We start from the raw sequence: 22,238 nt of genomic DNA, 5'->3' as shown, positions 1-22,238 counted from the left end.
TCCAGTGCCTCCCACTGGCTTCTAGGTTATTATCTCATTTACCCTATGGTCCCAGTTTATTAGCTGACTCAGTCTCACTGACTTTTATCAACATTCATGCCATTTTAGCCCTTCATACTCATGGCCAAATCTAGACCATGTTATCACCAAGATCAGTTCTACTTTTAAAATCATAGCGTACACATATACTGCTCTAATCACAATCTTTTTTACTTCCACTTCTTTGATCCTATCAAAATATCCTTTCTCTCATCTCCTCTGCAATGTCTTTTTTCAATACTTTCTGATATTTCATTTCTTTCTTGACTCAACTTGCACACCAAGATCTATCACTTCCTAGAAACAGCCACTTTACTCTTCATGGATTTTTGTACTGGTTCATATGGTATAGTTTAAATAAATTTGAAATAGTGCAAAACAAAAACAAACCTGCAAACCAATGTCTTATTTTATGTAAGAATCGGAATTAGTAAATTCCTAATATTTAAAAGTTGTCATGAATAGTAAAAGCAGGAGATTCCAGTGAACTCTAACTATTTTTATGCTATTACCACATTGTGGTGCAACTTAGCTGATCAACAGAAACACCTACAGTTTTTGCTCAGGACTGTGTGAATCTTACTGCTGTTTATATACAGTAGAACTTCTGTAAGTGATTAGGAATGTGCTGTTATTTTATAAACTTTGTTATTATAACTGAAAATATTTTCATATCCTACAACAATATCTCTAAAGCGTTCATTAAGCAGCAGTTCTAGTGATAGTGTTGAAAAACATACCCCCAAACAGTAAGTGGAACAGAAGCTGGTTGTGCTAAAACACCACAAAGAAGGCCAAACATCCACTAAGAGAGATCACTTAGGAGAAAGCACTCTAAAAAATTAGACTTAATGAAGGAGAAACTGGAAAAGTATTAAAGTTAAACTATGTTATAATGCTATATATTCACGAATCCCCAAAATTCCCCTTTACATTTTTCCTATGGAGCAATTAGTGCTGAAGTACAAATTTTAAATAATGAGACTGCTTTAGAAGCACGTCTGTCACACTAATGTAAATGTCCTCTGCTTTTCCTGCAAAGCGCTTTTACTACCATTGCTATATAGCAGGCATACGGTAAACAGTGTGGAGATTTTGAACAAGGGCTGTGGAGTCAGACTTCCTGGGTCTGTATTCCCCAGCTCAGTAGTTGGGTAAGTTTCTTATCCTCCCTACATGGATTTGCTCAGATGATAACACTACCCACCTTAAAGAGCTGTTGTGAGGACAGATGAGTTGATATAGGTAAGACATCAAGAACCCTGCATAGTACTGAGGCAACTATACGTAAACATTAGTGATTGTCATTATCATCACCACCACCCCTTTCCAAAAAACTTGTGATATTTGTAAGACTGAATTTGTTTCATTGGGTTAAACAAATAAGGAACCTCTTTGTTACCAAATCTCTCAGAGGCTACTCATAGGACTCATACTTGTTCTTTTGCTGCTTCTTTTGAAAAGCTACAGAAACCTTCATCATAGGTGAGTATCAATATATAGTACAGGAGGCAATACTTAACCTTTCTAGCACAAGTACTGGGTAATCATGATTCTGAAGAGCGCCTGCTCAGGCAAACATTTACATCAGGTGACACAGCAGTGTCAGTGGATGTTTCTTTAGCTATCTTACCTTTAGTCTGTCTTTGGGCAGTGCAACAACCCCCTGCTTGATAATGTCTAAGACTCGTTCCACTGACAGCTCAGCTCCAGCTTGTAGTAGTCTTGAGCTAAAGAAGGTGATCACCTGTAATGAAAAGAGTTATTTTTTAGAGACAGGGTCTTGCTATTATGCCCAGGCTGTTTTTTTTTTCCCCTTGGTGGTACTGGGGTTTACATTCAGGGCCTTATACTTGCTCAGCATGCACACTACCACTTGAACCATGCCTCCCAGACCTTTTTGCTTTAGTTATTTTTCAGAAAGGGTCTCATGTTTTTTTCCCCAAACCAGCCTCAGACCCCAGTCCTCCCACCTACACCTCCCACATAGCTGGGATTACAGGAGTGGATCAGCTTAAAATCTTTAAAACATGTCAATTTCCAAGCTTAAGGAAGGTCTCAGGAAAAGTCTTAGTAGGAAAGGAATTTTTTAAGCTAATGGCCAACATGATGTTTTAGGGATTATGTATGAATTTAATTTACCCACATCATCCTTATCTCTTATCAGAAATAATCAAAGCAAGTTATAATTACTTTGTTTCATGTCACAGCACAGCTTGAAGTAGCAAGATGATAACATAGTAGCATTCTAGAAATAAGGTCTAAATGTTACTAAAAACTAAGAGGGGCTGGAGATGTAGCTCAGTGGGACAGCACTTGCCTAGCACCAAAATCAACCCCAAAAAACAAAAACTCCAAAAGAATGCCATCACTTTTTTAGCAAACCATTTTAAAAACCACAATATTAACAAATCAAGAAGACTAAATTCAAATGCCAGTCCCATCCAAAAAACCCAAAAAACAAAAACAAAAAAATCACTTAGTTGTTTATAGTCAGACATGCAAAAATATAAAAATTAATTTTTTCAAGTTGAACTTTTTTCTATTGTCTTCTATTTTATAGGTAAGATACACTAATTTACAAAATAAAATTTTTTTTTGAAGAATTGGAGCTTGAACTTAGGGCCTACATCTTGAGCCACTCCACCAGACCTTTTTGGGAAGGGTTTTTTTTGAGATAGTGTCTCATGGAACTATTTGCCTGGGCCTGGTTTTGAACCGCGATCGTTCTGATCCCTGCCTCCTGAGTAGCTAGGATTACAGACGTGAGCCACTAGTGCCCAGCTAATTTACAAAATTTTTCAAAACAGTAATGTTTTCTTTTAAATGACTCTCTTTTTTAAAAATTTTATTGTATCATTTTTACATTTACTGACATGTGTATATACATTGTTTGAGCCACCCCCCTGGGGGGGGACCTATTCTTCCATCTTATTATTAGTATTTATTATTAAATATTAATTATTAAAAGCTTTTCTCTCAAGTATTCCAGCAGAAGGTACACTATGTTAGAAAATGCCATGTTCATGCATTTGTTCTGGAAAGCAAAGACTGCATTGGAGCAAGGACTGTTACCAAGTGTGTGCCTCATAACTCAGGCCATGAGTAAAGGCAAAGGTAGCTGATGGCTGCTTCCAGTGTTTTGAATCCAGATAAATAAATTGTTGTTGTTTATCTCTAGCAATTTTCTGGCATCATATCCTTTATAAATTTCTTATTTTGCTCATAGCATGTTGGTTTTCCAGTACGTGGCTATGGGTCTTACTTTTCCCTAGATCAGATTTTAAACTTCTTTTTTAGAATTCTGGGATTAAAATATTGTTTGCTGAACTTAAGATATACAGGTATACAAATTCATTTTTATAATACAGTAATAAATCTTTGAAGAAAGACACATTACAAACAGAAGACATACTATAATGGTTACCTCAATAATACTTCCATCTTATTTTAAAATACGTAAAATAAAAGCTTTCCTTTTATACAAATATCTTTACAGGTTTTAGACCTAGACAGTTTTCCAAAATTGGATAACCATACAAATTACCATTTTTGCTGGTAAAAAATGGTTGACTATTAGCAATTTCATATGGTTTACCCTAGTATCTATGCATGAAATTCTTTTCTTTAACCAAAAATAAGTTAAAGATTACAAACATATCTGTTCAAAACACATTCTAAGAAGTGGAATAAATATCAGTGAAACAGATGTTTGAAGCTTACAAAATGGTTTTCTTTCTAATATTTACTAAAAACTGACATTTTGCTATTGGATGATGTTCAGCTTACTGCAGCAGATAAGATAGACAGGGAGTAGTTCTCAAATACTACTCGTCAAAAGTAGCTGAGAGGCCTGTGAAATGCTCATCCTGGGCCTACCCAGAGACCTCCTGTATCAACCTCTCCAAGAGATTTGGATGATCAGCCAGAATCCAGACCACAGGGCTCCAAACTTTTCTGATTATACATGCCTCCAAGTTAAAAAGAAAGGCTCATGTACTTGCAACATGTGTTCTGTTTATAAATTATGTGATATCCCACAGCATTGTTTTATGTATCACAAAATGTACATAAAAGGAAATTTAAAAGAATGAGATAAAGACAAAATAAACTAGATTTCTGAAATACTTAAATGATGATACAAAACATTTTCTGTACTCATTAAATATTATTCAAAATAATCTGGACAACTGCCTACCATAATTCTTTTCTTTTTTTCCTTTGTGCTGTACTGGGGTTTGAATTCAGGGTCTTACTCTTGCTGGGCAGGCACTCTAACATTTGAGCCACTCCCTCAGACTGGCTATCATAATTCTTGCTAAACACAAAGGCTTAACATTATCACCAGGAAGCAAAATACACACTCATAATAACATACACTGTTTATTATTGTAGATATAAACACATAATAGAAACAGTCTTTCTGATAATGTTTATGGACCCACTTCTTGTGAGTTTAGGTAGATTCATTAATGTGGCATTTTTTCTAGGATGAGGGGGATGGCAGCTTTGCCATTATCTTTTGATACTGGGGATGACTTTTGTGAAGTTTGTTGAATTGAATCTAGATCCTATAATGAGGAACACAATTCTGCAATAAACCATATGGGAACAAGGTAAGTGCACATGTGCCATGCCCTACACATTGAGGAGTTCCTCCTTTTTCTCTCCTCAGGATACCTGGAGCTCTATAGCTGACACTGGTACACTGTCAGTGCCAATACTATCAGCAAAATGATATCTCCTTTATTTTCAGATGAATAAATAAAACTCTACTTTATTCTTCCCATGCTTCCCTGGACTGTTGGTACAACCCCTGGGGGTCACTGATGGGGATAACAAAATGCCCAGAACCAAAGCTAAGTGGAAGAGATCACATAGTATTCATATATTCCTAGGTATTACAAGCCAACCAAAGGTAAGTTCTCACATGTCATGTCATCAAAGAACAAAGTGATGCAATGATGGTCCTGTTTTGTTCACTCTGTAGACCACACTGTCCTGCCTCTAAGTCACAAGGAATTCCCATCCTACCAGGATTGCTGCAGAATAGGCATAAGGCCCAGAGTCTAAGTAAATTTTATTTTCCAAACTGTCTCTCATTTGTAGGTTTTAAAGCTGACATGCTGAAGTTTTTGCATTCACAATGGCACTATTTTAGAAAATGATAAAACTACCACTTCCAGAAGGGAAGTATAATATACATATATGAAAAAAGAAGTAAGAAGGAAAAAAATCTCTACTGAATGTTTATTATGGACCATGTGCTCTACACCCACTATTTAATTCTCAAAGCAGTTCCATGAGACCGATAAAACCTCTGTCCTACAGATAAGTAAATGCAATCAGAGAGACAAGAGGCTGGACCAGAGTTATGTAGGTAAGTGTCAGGAGCAGTATTTTTTTGGTGTTACTGGGGTTCAAACTTAGGACCTGGTGCACTGTACCACTTGAACTACTCCTCCAGTCCCCTCCAGCAATTATTAAGCAGTAAAATGAAGCATAGGCTTAGTTTTTGTTTCCATTTTTAAATGAGGGGCTCACTATGTAGCTCAGGTCGCCTCAAATTCATGATCTTCCTTGTCTTCACCTCTAAGTGCTGGGATTATAGAGATGCCTCAGCACACCTACTAGGCTTAGTTTTTTTTTGTTGTTGTTTTAAATTTAAATATGATATATTTGAGATAAGAGGTGTAGGGTATTTAGACAAAAATTTCTGATGGAATCAGAATGTAATACCAACAAAGAATGTGAAAAAATTCATTCAAAGATATGAACCTGTATCTCCTACTACTCGTTCAGAATTTTACACACATAGTGATTTTAGTGATGCCTATGACAGATAATGTGATTTTTTTGTCAAATTGCACAGCATCTTTTAAAACTGTTAAATTGGACAGACTTTTTCCTCTGAAAATGTCTGTACAAGATAAGCCAATAATAGAAATATTTTAAAGTAAGACTTTTAGCTAAAATGGAAATGAATACTTTGCTAGTGTACCTCAAAGGCACCCTTTCAAACAAAAGTACTTTTTCCTTTTCACAGAACATGTATTTTTTTTCTTTTTTTGAGAATGGGTAGTTCAGGCTCACGGAACTCACTATGTAGCCCAAGTTGGCCTCTAACTCCTGATCCTGCCTCAGCATCCCAAGTGCTGAAATTACAGGAATGAACCACCATACCTGGTCTCACAGTGTGCTTTATGGCTTCCTTCACCTACCATATTTGTCTGCAACTCATAAAATCCAAGTACAGCATACTACCTCTCATTATGCTACCGTCTTTGAATAGCAATCACTCAATGTCATGTTCTGATTAATCAGTTGTGCCTTTCAAGAAATGTCAAAATCACACTTAACCACCTGTCATAAACCAGTGACTGATCATTACATCAGACTGATGGGAAAGAGAAGCTTTCCTGGGATAAGATGAGAATACAAAGGAGACAGCATGTGCTAGCCAGGCAAACATTTTTCCTTGCTAAATGACTGCTCTCCCCAGAGCCAAAAGTATAAAGCTAGCTGTTCCCCCACAAAAACCAATAATGAAGATGTTTAGAAAGTAAAATACAGACGTGTATCTTCATTGACTTGTTTTGGTTTTCCCTTAGATTTTGTTTTAATAAATACATATACCAAAAATCTACTTAGTAGAAAAGCTCTCCAAAGGATCTACAAGGGAAAAGATAATATTCTTTGTCTTCAAGAAAGATGGAATGTAACTGGGGGAGACAAGACACTGTTCAAACAGGTAAAATTAATGAATGAACCATCATAGTAGACTATGAACTACTCAAAGTGAGAAGGCCTCGGTTTGGATTCTGCTGTGGATACTCACTAGCAATGTGACTTGTTAACATCTTCAACTCCTCACAGAGGTAAGTCCAGGCCGTGGCATAGAGAACTAACCTCCTGTTAGATTGTATGGGTTTAAACACAGCTTTCCTTCAAAACTTGGCAAACTTCTCCATGCCTCAAAGTCCTGATCTATAAATGAGGAAAAACATAGTGCTTGCCTCATGGGCTACTGTGAGAATTAAACGCTATTATCTGCAAATGGAAAATGCCTTGCATGTAGTAAGTGTTCACAAAATGTCAGCTATTATTATTGTTAGGTGTACCTCAGTATTTTCATTTACAAAATGACAAAGTTGCCACATCTATTACATAGGAATCAATAATGATGAAGCATGAGCAAGCAATCTGTTAATGATGAAACCCATGCATGTTACTACCACCATTACCAGTTTGTCCAATCAGTGACCTTGTTGGAGTCATATTTCCTGATTTTATACTGCACACAGATGAAAGATTTGATGGTAAAAATTGAGTTTGGTGGCAAAGATCATCTTACCTAAACTAATAGGATAATAGTAAATCTACCAAAAGTAAATTCCAGAAAAACTGAACTTAGAACCAGATTGAGGCATTTTCTCTAATATTTCATTTGCAGAATTTTTTCTATCATAAAAAATGCTGATTTTTAGCATGCTTTTCCTGAGTGTGTTGAAATGACAACATGGTTTCTTCTTCACTTTGTTAATATGATGAATTACACTTGGTTTTTTAGACAGTGAGAGAGTCTTTATTCCTGAGATAAATGCCAGTTGACCATAATATATTCTTCCTTTGCCTTGCCAAGCTTTTATTGAGGATGTCTTCACCTATATCCGTAAGCAAACTACAGCCAGTGGGCCAATCCTGGTCTGTTTGTTTTCTTACAGTTCTATTTTGTAGCCGTTACCACTGGTATATATGCTACCTATGGCTGCTACTAAGCTATAACAGCAGAGCTGAGTGGTTGTGATACAGACCGTTGTACCTAAAGCCCCAAATATTTACTATTTGGCTATTTACAGGAAAAAAAATTTGCTTGCTGCTGTTGTTTTTTGAGACAGGGTCTTGCTATGTAGCCTAGGCTGGCCTTGAATTTATTATGTAGACCATACAAAAAAATTTGAAGATTCCTTCTTTAGAAAACCAAAAATTTTGTATATTGAATAAACATAACAAAAAATCATTCATGGTTGCCTTATTTATACCATTTTGGGAAATCTAATTTCTTTTTTAGAGCCAAATTTTTGTCAGGTATATTTCTTCTGCTAGAATAATTTCCTTTAGTATTTCCTATAGTAAACACCTGATAGCAATAAATTCTCTCATTTTGTTGGTCTCAAAATGTCTCTATTCTGTCTTTAGTTTTTAAAGATTTTTTTTTTGTGGGGCATAAATTCTGGGTTAGCATTTAAAGATGTCACTTCATTATCTATTATCTAACTTGGATTGTTTCTCACAAAGAAGATTCTTGTTATTACCTTTGTTCTTATGTTGGATAACCATTATAAATAATGTTTGTCTTTGGCTGCATTTGAGTCTGCATTTTCTCTTTTTTTTGTTTTCAGATATTTAAATATGTATTATATATTAAATATCATGTACACACACGCTGTGTAATTGTGTGTGTGTTTAAAATGGAATGATCCTGATTGCAGTTCTCTGAAATTCTTGGATCTGTGGATTGATATCTTTCAGTATTTTGAAAGTTCTCAGCTATCATTTCTTCAAATAGTTCTTTCTGATTTGTTCTTTTTCTTCTGAGACTCCAATTATATGTATGTTGGATCATTTGACACCATCCTACAGCTCTTAGATGTTTGGTTCTCATTATTCACATTATTTTCTTATTGTGTTTATTTTTCTATGTTATCTTTGAAATCATAGATTGTCCCCCCTCTTGATTATACTTCTGAGTCAATCACAGATTCTTTCTCATATCTTGTTTTCTTTTTTACTTCCAGCATTCCCATTTGATTTTTTTCTTATAGTTTCCATCAATCCTTGAAATCTTCCATCTGTTTACACACACTGTCACCTAATTCTACTAGGTCAGGGTATGGCAAACTTTTCCTGTAAAGGAGCAGGGAGAAAATATTGTAAGCTCTGTGAGTCATAATACAGTTTCTTCTTTTTAAAACAAGCCTTTAAAATGCAAAAGACATTCTTGGTTCACAAAATACACAAAGACAAGTCATGGGTTTCATGCTTTGTTCAGATTGTCAAGCTAGATAATTTAACCATATTAATCATAATTAAAGTCCCTGTTTGATAGTTCCAACATCTGAATCATCACTGAGAATATAATTTTGTGGTCTCTTGACAATATGATTTTTTTTCTTGCTTTTGTACGTCTTATAGTGTTTGGCTGGATGTTGGACTTCATGTGTAGAACTACAGAGACTGAGGTAAACTCTGTGCTGGAAATGAGCACACATCTTTCTAGGTCAGGCTTGGGGAAGAGCTAATTTACTCAGAAGGTGAGCAGGATTTGAGTTTTTTGCTGGTACCACTAACTTCAGTGTACCACATCCTCTAATGATGCCTTCTGCTTAGGACCAGAAGTACCATGTGTTTTTCAATCCTTGTGCTCTTCTTTCTGCTTTTGGTTATCCCAGTATGCCTGCATCACACAGCAGTGCCTCTATCCATACTCTTGATTCTTTTCTAGCAGTAGACTGCTGACTCAGATCTTGCAGGAGCACGTAGTGGGTTCTGTTGCCCTGGATGGGCTATTTCCTAAGACCTCAGTCTCAAGTAGGTTGTATATGTCTGAGCCTGGGATGTGAGGTTTCTTTGGCTTTTTCTTCCTTTTCTTCCCATAGCAGCCAAACTTTGCTCTGTGGTGAGTTTTGTAGGTACCTCTAATGATGCCCTTAGAGGATCTTGGGTCTAGGACAGTCTCCTGCCCTTTACCTACATGTAGGGGATGTTTTCTTCTGTTCTTACTAGCATTAAGGGGTCTTTGCCCATGCTCTGAAGGTAACAACATATGGTTCTCCCATCCCAGAAACCTAAGGCTTTTGTACCATATGAGAGAAGGGACTGGCAGGGACATGGGGACACATATTTTTCTATGTCTGTCTCTTCTTAGGAGGTTCTCCCTATCATCCTGCCTATTATTAGACTCAGAAGAGTCTGTATATGAGTTGTGGCATGATACCTGGTCTTTCAGGTGTTTTGCAATGTCACACTGGTCCACACAATTTAACCTTTGGAAAATTCTTAAAATGGCATCTGATTTCTTTTTACTCACTTGTATGGTAATCATCTAGTTCTATGCTCTGCCACACAGGATGCAATTCTGGAGTCTCATCTCAGTTTGGGGGTGGAGGGTGGGTGGGTCAATCCTCCTTGGGACCCAGGCTGCCTGGGTGCTCTGTGACCTCAGCTCATTGATGGGTTCAAGATGTTATGCTTTTGGGGTTTACCTCTTTTTCTCTCTGATAAAGGGGGAATTCCTTCTAGTTTTTTGTATTCTAGGCAGAAGTTCACTCGAGGAAATTTATTTTTTAGTAGTAATTTATGGAGGTATAATTTACATATAACAAAACAAATGTATTCATTTTAATTGAGCAGTTAAACGAGTGGTGACAAGTATGAGTATGTGCAACCGCCCTCACTTACCTCCAAGTATACACTGCTGCTTCTTCACTACCAAACCCTTCACCCCATCCTACTTCTCCCTGCCTGAAACACTGCCTCCAGTAGCTCCACGGCTCGCTAGCCGCCTCCTTAAAGTCTTGGCTCAAATACGCCTGACCGTTCTCTAAACCTTTAACCTCCTACTTCCACGGCAGCTCCTTCATTCTCCTTTGTTCTCGTTCTTTTTTTCTTAAGTAACTGCATAAATGCTGATGCTATTTAATGAGATAAAGATCATAGGAGAAAATTTTTATTTTACTTATGTTCTGGAGAAAACCAATAATTTGATTAACCTGTTGTGAGACTGTCAAACAGGCAACTGCATGCACTGGTTTGGAACACAATAAGGGTGTTCAGGTATGGAAATACACTAGATATAATGTAAATTTTTACATTTCCCAGAGTTAAAGTAGTTCTTGACTTTACAACAGTATTATAGTTATCTGTTCTCTCCTTATATTCATTTTTGCCCAGGCCAGCCTGTACCTTGATCCTCCTTTTTATGCCTCTTGCATAGCTGGAATGACAGGTGAGCTCCACCAAGCCCAGTTTATTGGTTGAGATGGGGTCTCACTAACTTTTTGCTCAGGCTGGACAGGAACTGAGATCCTCCTGATCTCTATCTCCTGAGTAGCTGGAATTACAGTTCTGAGTCATTGCACATGGCTGTTAGCAGTAAAAGGAAGATAAACATGAATGCTTTAGGTTTATGGGTATGGTTAGATGATTTCAGGGAGTGAACAGACAAATCAATGAGAAATTGTAGGGACATTTAGTGAATGGAATAGTTAGACACAATGATTACAGACATGGGCCTTACCACCAAACTATTTGGCACTATCACTTTCTGAATGTGTGACTGTGAGCTAGTTAATTCATCTTCCTAAATCAGTTTCTTTATCTCTAAATTGAGGATTAAAATGAAATACACCTCACAGGTTTATTTTATCATAAAATAATGCATGTAAATGCTTAGCAAGTACGCAGTGAAAACTAGCAATGAAGCAGCATCAGGGGAGAATGAATGGTTTTGGTGTGGTTTAAAAATGTTAAAGCTCAATAATCAAATGCTACATCATCAGGTGATGCTCTGTCATCCATTACATCTATGTCCACAAGGGAGGAAACTCCTGGTTAGTTCTTTTTCAGAAACACAAAATATTGCCTATTAGAATTAAATAGAGATAATTTCTTCCCAATATACTGCAGGTATAAGTTCTCAGACACATATAGTACATAAATCAAGTGACTTCCATAAAAAAAAAAAAAAGAAGGAAGGGAGGGAGGGAAAAAAGAAATTAGAATCAGAGAGATCCAAAGAAAGGCAAGTTAGGACAGACAGGACAGAGGACTGCCAAAAGAGTAGACTGAAATGAACTGGGTAACAGATTAGGAACAAGAAAACGGAGAAAAGACATTAGGTGTTTTTATAATGTAAAGATCTGGATGAGTCTGGAAAAGAGTAGTACTCCCAATTTGAAGCTTTAAAGACGTGCATTCGTAAATAAACACAGGAAAACACTATCTCACCCTTGAAATGCCCCTTCTCGGGTGATATTCTTAGGCCTGATTAGACACCAAGAGTGTCCTGACAATAGAAGGCTACACTTGGCATTATTATTTTAAAAGGATAAAAGGACAGAAAAAATAGCACACCAACAGCATAGCCACAGGCTTTTGTTTTTCTTGTGAATCCGTGCAGTAGGTTTTTTTGGAGCTAGTCTTTGGCCTCTCAAATAATAGCTCAGGTGCAAGAGAATATAACTATTGGGGCAGATGCAACCGCTACCATAGCTAAGAAACCATGTTCCAAACAGAAATAATATTCTGTGACAGTCTCAGCTTTTGGTCTCCATAAAGAACATGCCTGGTTATGAGAGCTCTCTTGCTCAGAGAATCCCAAAGCTCTTGATTCCCATTGGGTATTTACAGCTCTTCCTAGTGCAGACTCAGCTTATCAATCAACTGTCATTTTATTATATTATCATTTTATCACAGCAAGGTTGCCTGGTGACACAGGTGACATTCCACTTTCATTAGCTTTCCAGGGCACTGAGCTGGAAATAGCTTAACCCATTTTCTCATGTACAAGAGAAAGGGGTTTGTTAAACCTTTACTCATGAGCATCATGAATCATAAATTCAGTGTTTCAGTTACAAAAACAGTACAAGCAAAAAATAGAATGAATAAATTTGGACAAATCTACAAGTAGCACAAAGTAGTTTTTTTTTTTTTTTTTTTGGCAGTACTGAAGGTTGAACTGAACTCAGGGCCTCGTGTTTGCTAGGCAGGTACTCTACCACTTGAGCCACTCTGCCAGCCTTTTTGTGTTGACTATTTTTGAGACAGGGTTTCTCACTTTATGCCTGGGTCGGCTTAGACTTTGATCTTCCTATTTTTGCTTCCCCAGGTAGCTGGGATGACAGACACATACCACCATGCCCAGAGATTTATTGAGATAGGGTCTCACCAACTTTTTGCCCAGGTTGACCTTGAAGTGTGAGCCTCCTGATCTCTCTCCTCTCTCCCCCTGTCCCCCAGAAGCTATGATTAGAGGCTTGAGCCTCTACATCTGGCCCATGAAGTAGCCTTTTTAGAAATAAATAGTTAGTTTATATAGTTGCTTTTATAAAGAAAAATAATTTCTGCTCAACATTATAATCCTGAAGACTGCTATTAGGAAAAAACTGTTAAGAGGAAGGGATAAGTGCTTGCTTGAGTTCTGGATGGTTTCTTTGACAGCAAGGATCAGAGCAGGGATTGCTTTCTCCTATCCTCAATGTTTCTACATTTTCATCTTTTACCAAGCACACAATTCACATTAATTCTTGAACTATAAACCATAGTCTATCCAGCTGTCAAAAATCTTCGATCTCACCAAAGACAACAGGGTAATGTGTGATGAGCATTCCATGGTCAATAATATGTTACAAAGTCTTATTAATGCTAATACTTCTCAATTTTAAAAGGAGGAGTTTATATCAATTAAACCCGGAGTTTTAATAAGAAGGAGATGGAGCCAGAAAAGAAATATTTGAGAACCAGCTTGAGAATGTTCTCATATATCCTAAATATCAACAAATCTTCATGTGAGTACTGGTTTATAATGGTGAAAAAGTAAAGATTTGCCTAAAAATGTCAAGTGTCACTTGAAGAAATAAATATTGCTGGTGTGAAATTTTGCATAACCTTGACTACATTGATGGTAGTGGCACCCAACTGCCCAGGGCTGTTAACAATACTGAATGATGCTGATATAAACTTAGGGAAATGGTGAGTGTGCAAAGCAAAACATTCTGCCAAGGTTGCAACTGTGATGTATAAGGAAAGCTAATGAAAATACTAACTGAATTGACAGCAAAGAGTTTTAATTTTTACTTCTCTATGTTAGCAATCATGGTATTGACATTGAGCAGATCAATGAATAGGTTTGCAATAGCACATTCGACTGTAGCTAAACTCACCAGTAATTGTGAGGAGTCCTGAGTACTCAGCAGTTGATACATCCTATGTGTTGTACAGTCTGGAAGTGAGGCTGCTTACGGCCTAAAGCTGTCTTTAATTCTGTACCTACCAACTATGTAAGATTTGTCTGGGATGAGCAAAATATTAACCTACTCTGGTAAATTGTATTATGAGAATGGACAATATTTTGAAATCTGATCAGAAACTATGCACACATCCATGTACTGCTGCCCCCCTAAAAGCAAATAGGAGGTTTTCACTTAGAAGACATTTTCCACCCTCTCCAAATCCTGGCTGAGGATTTTTTTCAATCTGGTTTTTAAAACCCTGACAAATATGCTGATAGACCCCAGGCAGGAGGCTGCCTGATTCATATCCTCAGACCCTGATTAGCCCAAGAAATAAGATTTAATGATATTGACATTAGAAGATTACCAAAGAATAATAAGGTTTTCATAAAGAAGAAGTAACAGGGAATAAATATTTTAAAAGAATATTTGATAGTACTGAGCATGAATCTCTAGACTAATTGGGTCCTCCAAGTGCCCAATAAAATTAACCAATGTACAGCAAATCATGAAATTTCAGAACACTAGGATCAAGAGACCAGAAATGCGTCTAGAGAGAATGAGTCAAATATAAAGGAAGAAGAAAAACATCTTCAAATAAGAGAAATTAAAATGCAACAAAAAACCTTCAAAACATCTAGAACAGAGAACTTTGCTCTCAATACAAAGAACTAATACATATTGAGTTGATGAATATGCAAATTAGCTTTGATCACTCTACATTATATACATGTAATGAAATAACTCTATAAATATGCATAATTATTATATATCAGTTAAAATTTTTATCTAACATCATCCCCATTTGCTCTGCCAACTCAAAGGAATAAACCAAGAAAGAGGAAGACACAGAGCTAGGTTCTACCAAAGGAAAACAGTGAAAGAAATTCCTAGGAAGCTAACAGAAAAACTGGCAAAAGATTTAAATAAGTATTTCACAAAACAGGAAATCCAAATGAGCGATAAACATATAAAGATGCTCATCTTTGTCAGCAATAAAGGGATTACAAGTTAGAACTATAATGAGGTGCCATTATGAAACTGGTAACACTAGGATCTAAAATGATAGGCTTTCTCAACATGGGCTGGCATGTAAACTGGCAGTGCCCCAAGATATGATACATGTCATTTAGCAATTCACTACTAGATAGTATTATGGTTTGACTATGAATTGACCCCAGTGGGCTCATGTGCTGAACACTTGGTCCCAAGCTGGAGGCACTATTTTGGAAGGATGTAGAAACTTTAAGAAGCTGGGCCTGCTTAGAGGAATTAGGTCATTGGGAACCTCCTTGCTCTCTGTTCTTTTTTTTGGTGGGACTGGGGTTTGAACTCTGGGCTTTGTGCTTGCAAAGAAGGCATTCTATCACTTGAGCTACACCTCCAGTCTACTTTGCTCAGGCTATTTTGGAGATGGGAGTTTTACGAACTATTTGCCAGGGTTGGCCTCAAACTGTGATCCTCCCAATGTCAGCCCCCACGCAGCTAGGATTACAGGCATGAGCCATCAGCTCTCAATTTGTTCTCTGCTTCTTGTCTGTCATGAATTTAACTGCCTCCTCCTCCACATGCTCCTGCCGCCATGAAGTTCTGCCTCACCATGAGCCCAGAATCAACAAAGATAAGGATTATGGACTGAAATCTATGAAAACATGAGCCAAAATAAATCTTTCTTCCTTTGAGTTGTTTTCTGAGGTATTTTGTTCACAGTGACAAAAAGCTAACTAATATAGGTAGACACCCTAGAGAAAGTTATGTACATGTACTTATTTATTAAAAGTACATATTTATGCTTGTGTGACAATTTAATTATTAAATATCTGCCTACACGTAAGTAACATAAGGATAGGATGTTGGCCCCTCACTTCAGTTGGGTGTCTGGCACTGTGAATCATAATAGTTATTTGAATCCTATTTATGAAACCAGTGAATCAGAAATCACTAACACAACAATATGAAATTTAGCAAAAATCTTTTTGGAAAGGACAGGAAGCAAAAGTTCACAAACCATAAAAAATGTTTAACCGTTCTAATAATTAGAGAAATTAAAATAAAATAATGGTGAAATATTATTTGTGCTAGGAAAATATTAAAATAATTTGAATGGTCAAAGATACAAAAGCATATGAAATAGGTCCTCCGATAGATCACTTGTAGAAGTATAGGATGATATATAGATGCAGAAACTACAATGTTTCTGGAAAGCAATTTGGCAGCTGGTGTTGAATCTGGAAAATATAGACACCTTCTGATGGTAAGAACCAATAAAATTCCATTTTTAAAACTACATCAAAAACATAATTTAAAAAATGTAGTATGAGGGGCTGGGGATGTAGCTCAGTGGTGGAGCACCTGCCTGAACAAATATGGGGTCCTAGGTTCAATCCCCAGCACCTCGAGGAAACAAACAAAAAAAGTGAGATGAAATTTATTTACAGACTGTTCATTAATTACAAATTGATATGAAATATTGGAAATAAAATGAACAATGGGATAATCGGTAAGTATATTTTAGGATATCTACAACATAGGCCAGATTGGTATTAAAATGTGAGATTTCCAAAGAATTGATAATACCATAGAAAATTGCTGGCAATATAAATGTTACATAGAATAAAATACAGAATTGTATAAAATAAAGTATGATCTTACTTCTATCAAATGTGTGTGTGTTTAGTAGAGACATATGTACACACAGAGGATAGCTATTATTACAGCAAATATAGTTAATGTTGAAAGAAGAGACTCTTACCATAGAAAGTTTTGCTAAGGCTTGTTAAATTAAACTTTTCGAGCTTTAGTATGTAAAAAAAAAAAAAAAAAATGCCAGGTGTGATGGCATTACCCAGGAGTGTAATCTTAGCACTCAAGAGGATGAGGCAGGAGAATCGTGAGTTCAAGGCCAGAATGGGCTACAGAGTGAGGGTGAGTCCAGCTGGGCTACACAGTAAAAATATAAAAAGAAAAAGAATCACAAAAAATATGCTTACCAGGTCAATATTTTGCATTATATCTTGAAATGAAGGATGAGTTCGAAATTGTTCAAAAAGATCTCGTTTGTAAAGCAGTGCATACACCAAGTTTGGGTTGTGGTGAAGAGAATTTGTCAGGCAGGAATTGATGATCTCCAACATCATTCGAATCACTTCTTCAATGACACTGAGGTCCTGGGCCTTATAAAGAAAGTAAACCCCAACACAGTCAGTGTTTTTCTCCTTGCCACAGAAGGAATAAACATATGAGTAACTGTTCACAATTATAATAGCATTGGCAAGATTAGGCAGGGAAGTTCTTCAAAATTATTCTAGTCAAGAACTTTAGAACTAGGTTTACCTCAGTTAAAATTATTTGAACTTAGTATGGCAATAATTAGAAATTTCATATAACAAACTAGGTACTATCTAGTTTGGAAAAAATACAGAGCTTACTCAGCTCCTCACTCAACAGATACTTGTTTGTAGTCAGTCCAAATTGTTAGCTTCCACAATGTGCAGTAGTGGTGAGTTCTTTCTGACTCCAAGAAAAACACCTAATTCAGAAAATCGCCTCAGTTTTCTCAATCTTTTCTTTCAATCTTTGTATTTATAGACAAATAGCCTAAGGTTTAGCCCCTTTTTCCTCACAGTTAAGAGTGTTTGGCAATTTGAATATAAAATAGTTGCAAGAAAGCAAAACTCAAGGCAAAAAACCAGCAAGACTTTCTATAAAAGATTGAATCCAGCTCCAGCTTCTAGCAGAGAACCTGAACCCAAGTGTGTGCCTCTCACTAGGGACTCTCCAGTGCTCTACTCTGAGCAAGTGAGCTCTAAGCCACTGCTGCCTCCTTCCAGCCCAGAGGCTCAACAGGCTCTCTAGCAGACCCTGTTCTCTGTTGTCACTGCTTGCTCTGTTTTGGATCCATCAAGAAATATGGAGCTCAGTTTTGGTCATGGCTATATATTTTAAATGTCTTACAACTTGTTACGGTTCATCTATTATTGTTATGGTTTTGGAGCAAAAGAGGTATTAGCCTTCAATTCTGGAACTGACAACAAAAGTTCTGTCAATTATATTTTCATCCCCTTTGGTGCCTGAATTACTTACTAGATTAAGAGAGTTTTAGAATTTTCTCTTTGGTCATTCAAGAATAACCCAATGGGATAGAATGACTACTTCAGAAATACAAATTCTAGCTTTCTGTAGAAGTTTATAATAATAAATATTTCATAATCCATTTATGTTTCATTTTTTCTTTGTGGTGCAGGGAAAGGAAACCCAGGGTTTCGCTCATGCTAGGCAACCACTCTACTACTGAGTTACACACCAGCCCCATATATCCATTTATGTAAGTATAAGTCCTAGTATATTTAATTATATTTCCAAAATTATCTATCTGCTGACAGCTTACAATGTCTGTTTTCAAAAACATTGAGAGTCTATTCTCAATGTTTAAATAAGTAACTTGCTGAAACAAAACAGGGTGACGCAGTCAATTCTCAAATAGGATCTGCTCACTTAAACGCAAGATAAAACACTGACAATTGATTTTATTCTCAAGTCAGGAAAGTACGAAGTAGGAAGTTTAGATCGATAAGAATGCTCTGCATTAGATTTTACTTTGCATCAATCTGACTGAAAAATCTTTAAGAATTATACTAAACTACTTATAGTTAAAGGGGTTACTAGGGACTTTGTCTAACTTCTCATACCTTTATAAAGTATGCTCAGCTATAGGTATATAAATTAAATGGAAAGAAAAATACAGTTTTTAGGATTACTTAAATTGTCTGAAAATATAATGTGGGAAGATACAGCTAAGATATTTTATATGATATCAAATTTTGTTGGATTGTCAGGATAACAAGAATCTTTGGTCTTTTGATTTTTTTGAATTTCTTTGGTGGTATTGGGGTTTGAACTCAGGGTCTCACACTTGCTATGCAGGTACTCTCCCACTTGAGCCACTCTGCCAGTCCCTCGTTTAATGTTGTAAAACAATTAGAGAAGCAAAAAAGAAATTATACACAATTTAGAAGTTTAGAATAAGTTTAAAGAGTAGCTGAATATAATTTTCTGTCATGTCTATTTTACCATGTAATACTGTAAATAATTTAGTTATTACAGTTTTAATATAAAGAGTCTCCAAAGCATTAGCACAAATACCCCTTTCATAAGACAGAGGCAGTTTTCCTTCCTGTTACATCTAGGGGTGCAATTCTAAATATTTATCAACTAAATAGGCACTGCTAGTCCTATTGGATGCAGGTTGTATACTACCAAGGTAGCCCTATCAGCTGGCACCAGCTGGATGCCAATTATGTTATTCCCATAAGTGCTCTCAAAGAGACTGTTTCTTGAGAAATATAACGAGGTTTCCTTGAAGTCAAGTATCTATACTGATTGGTTTGATTTTGTTCTCAAAACTGTACCAAGAATTGCTTCATATGCTATTTTATTTGATTCAGTAATCCTTTAGGTTAATGCTGAGTTAGAAAGCTTAGAGTCTGATGAAAGAGTTTGATCAATGGAGTTAGGAAGCTTAGAGTTTGATCATAAAATCATAAAGCACACTCACAAGTCATACTAGACACGAAGGCCACTCCCTTTAATGCTCAGAATTCCCTCCCCTTCTGTAATGATCATACCAAGTGGTCAGCCAGCCTATCCTTGAATAGAGGAAATAGAATTCTTGCAACTAATTCATTTCCATTTTTAAGTAACAACAGTTCTCTGCTAACCACTATTTTAATCATCCTTTAAGAAATAGCCACAATCCCTATCGTGTCAGTTGTTTCCTAGAAACCACACTCTGTGGGTCCTTCCATTCCTGCTGGAAGATCAACTTCTGCTTCCAGGCACCAAGCAGATCATGAAATAATCATGGGCAGAGGGGTAAATTATATACCAGGAGATTCTGATTTATTAAAAACAATGGATCAAGCTTTTGGCCAATTGTCATTTCCAAGAGATACTATCCAAATAAATATGATTTGCAAGTTAACTTTAATCTTCAAGTTGCTACCATGACTTGATTCTGATGCACGTACCCACTGTACACAGCAGTAAGCTAATGAAATTCTTTTTGTTTTGTTTTTAAAAAGTATTATTGAGCAATAATCACTACTTGTAAAAAGATGAAAAATTAGTGTGAAATTGGGGAGCTTCTTTAAAATGAAAAAAAAAATCACCCAAACCTCAATATTTATGTAGAGCTAAAAGGTTACCTAATCTAATCATTATCTGAGTGCTAGAATTTCAAATGGTATTTAACACTATTGGGTTTTTTTGTGGGGGGGTGCTGGGGGTTGAACTCAAGACTGTGTGCATGTAAACGTGAGCTCTTCCACTGAGCTAGACATTCCGTCCCCTATTTGATACTTTTTTTCCATGAAACTTCAAATTGGGTAGCATTTGTAAGGCTCTTAAAATTGTGTAACACAAGGTTAGCAGTATGAGAGTGTTTTTCAAAAATAAAAACATGCATTATTAGACTGGTAGAGGAGACTAAAGAAGGAAAAAAGGAAAGAAAGATAGTCAATAATAATGAAATACATCACATCTCTGTAGGAACAAGACACAAGGAAACACCCTGAAAACTGTTAGACAACACAAGACAGGGGAAAAGGGGCAAGGAAGTGCGGTGGAAGGGAGTTACACTGACTGGAGTACAATGCATGTACAGGTATAATACCAAGGCAAAAATGCTACTGAACAATGAACAGATACTTACACAGTGAAGGACAAGAATGAAAAACAGGTCACGCTAAGGGGAGGGAACTAACAGGAGAAGGAGGATAAAAGAAGAAAGAAGGTGAATATGGTTGATGCACTTTCTATACAAGAATGAATACAGAACATTTAAATCTGTTGAAATCACCATAAGAAAGGGACTAAGGTAGAAAGGAGAAAAATGGAGGGGATGAACCAATTCAGGATATAATACATATGTACATGGAAATGTCATGCTGAAACTCCCTGTATAGCTATCTTAAACAAGCAAAAATGTCATTTTTCAAAAGTGAAGGATAGAAAGGTAAAACAGGCTGTCTGGGAGTTGGTACTAGTGGGAGGAATAGGACCTAAGAAGAGTGTGAAGGAGGGTAAATATGGTGGAAATATATACTCATGTATGAAAATGAAATGAGACCTGTTGAAACTATTCTAAAAAAGGGGGGGGAGGAGATAAAGGAGAACTATTGGGGGGGGATCTAACTAAGTAAAAACACTTTTGTGAATGTCACAATGAACCTCCAGAGTACAATAATATGCTAATAAAAATTTAAAAAAGAAAACATGTCTTCTACTTTTTTATAAAATAAGGTTTTATAAAAGCAGTATGTGTTTAAAAACTAACTACCTTTCCTCTGTACTGTGTCAAAATAAGCTTTGCTAGAGATACATCCTGATGGCTAATCAGGAGAGTGACAAAATATGTAAAGATGACAAAACGTGTGACTTTTCATTCATGGTTTATTCTTCTTCCTCTGTATAGCTTCCATAACAGGAATTGGGCCCATATCAAAAAAAGAAAAAGGAAAAGAAGAAGAAAAGGGGGGCGCGGGGAGGCATGTTTGCTTTACTACAGAAAATTTCAGTGTAAGAACAAGGACCCTAAGAAAATGATCCCATTTTCAGATGTTTCTGATAGCTTGCATGGGTTAGGAATGAAATTCTATGCTAAGTACTAATTTAATATCAAATAGACAAGTTGACAGTTGTGGGAATATTTTACCTAGTTAACAGCAGTCAGAGTTGCCTCATTCTATAAACTTCCTTTTCCTTTTAGGAGAGGATTTATATAGTCAAATAGTTTCAAATCATTTATTTTCAGTTTCCTTAAGAGGCGCATGTGTATCTTGTTTGTATTAGTTTTGGGGGGATTCCAAGAGAGTTGTCTAAATTTCCTGCATTTTCAGCAGAAAATAAAACATTTAACAAAACTGATGGGACTTTGCCAAAGGCAGGAACAGGGGAGGAGGGGGAACATAGGCAAAGGCTCTTTTAAAAGTCATTGCACCAATGGCCTTCAAAGGCAATCCTTGGTGATAGATCCTTATTATCTTTATGTCGTTAATTCACTGGCACACACACTAAAAAGCTTTGTGACCATGTTATTTTCTGCCAGAACTGGATTTGTCTCAAAATACTCAGCTTCTGATAGAAAGAACTGGCTTTATGTTACATACAAATGATAGCAGAAGATTAAAT

At 36.4% G+C, this 22,238-nt stretch overlaps 1 protein-coding gene across 3 annotated transcripts in view; it reads right to left on the bottom strand.

The window, feature by feature from the left end:
- Positions 1–22,238, bottom strand: part of Dym (dymeclin) — a 383,552-nt gene that overhangs the window by 46,134 nt on the left and 315,180 nt on the right. For all 3 annotated transcript variants that reach the window (XM_074069849.1, XM_074069851.1, XM_074069850.1), the window contains 2 exons: positions 17,042–17,224; positions 1,673–1,786 (listed from right to left, as the gene is read on the bottom strand). In XM_074069849.1, the coding sequence (XP_073925950.1) occupies positions 1,673–1,786; positions 17,042–17,224 (297 nt within the window). The remainder of the gene's footprint in view (positions 1–1,672; positions 1,787–17,041; positions 17,225–22,238) is intronic.

The sequence above is a fragment of the Castor canadensis genome, chromosome 4 (assembly GCF_047511655.1).
Source record: "Castor canadensis chromosome 4, mCasCan1.hap1v2, whole genome shotgun sequence".
NCBI classification, from domain to species: domain Eukaryota; kingdom Metazoa; phylum Chordata; class Mammalia; order Rodentia; family Castoridae; genus Castor; species Castor canadensis.
The sequence above is the reverse complement of the archived record's forward strand: the minus strand, read 5'-3'. Positions and strand labels throughout refer to the sequence as shown.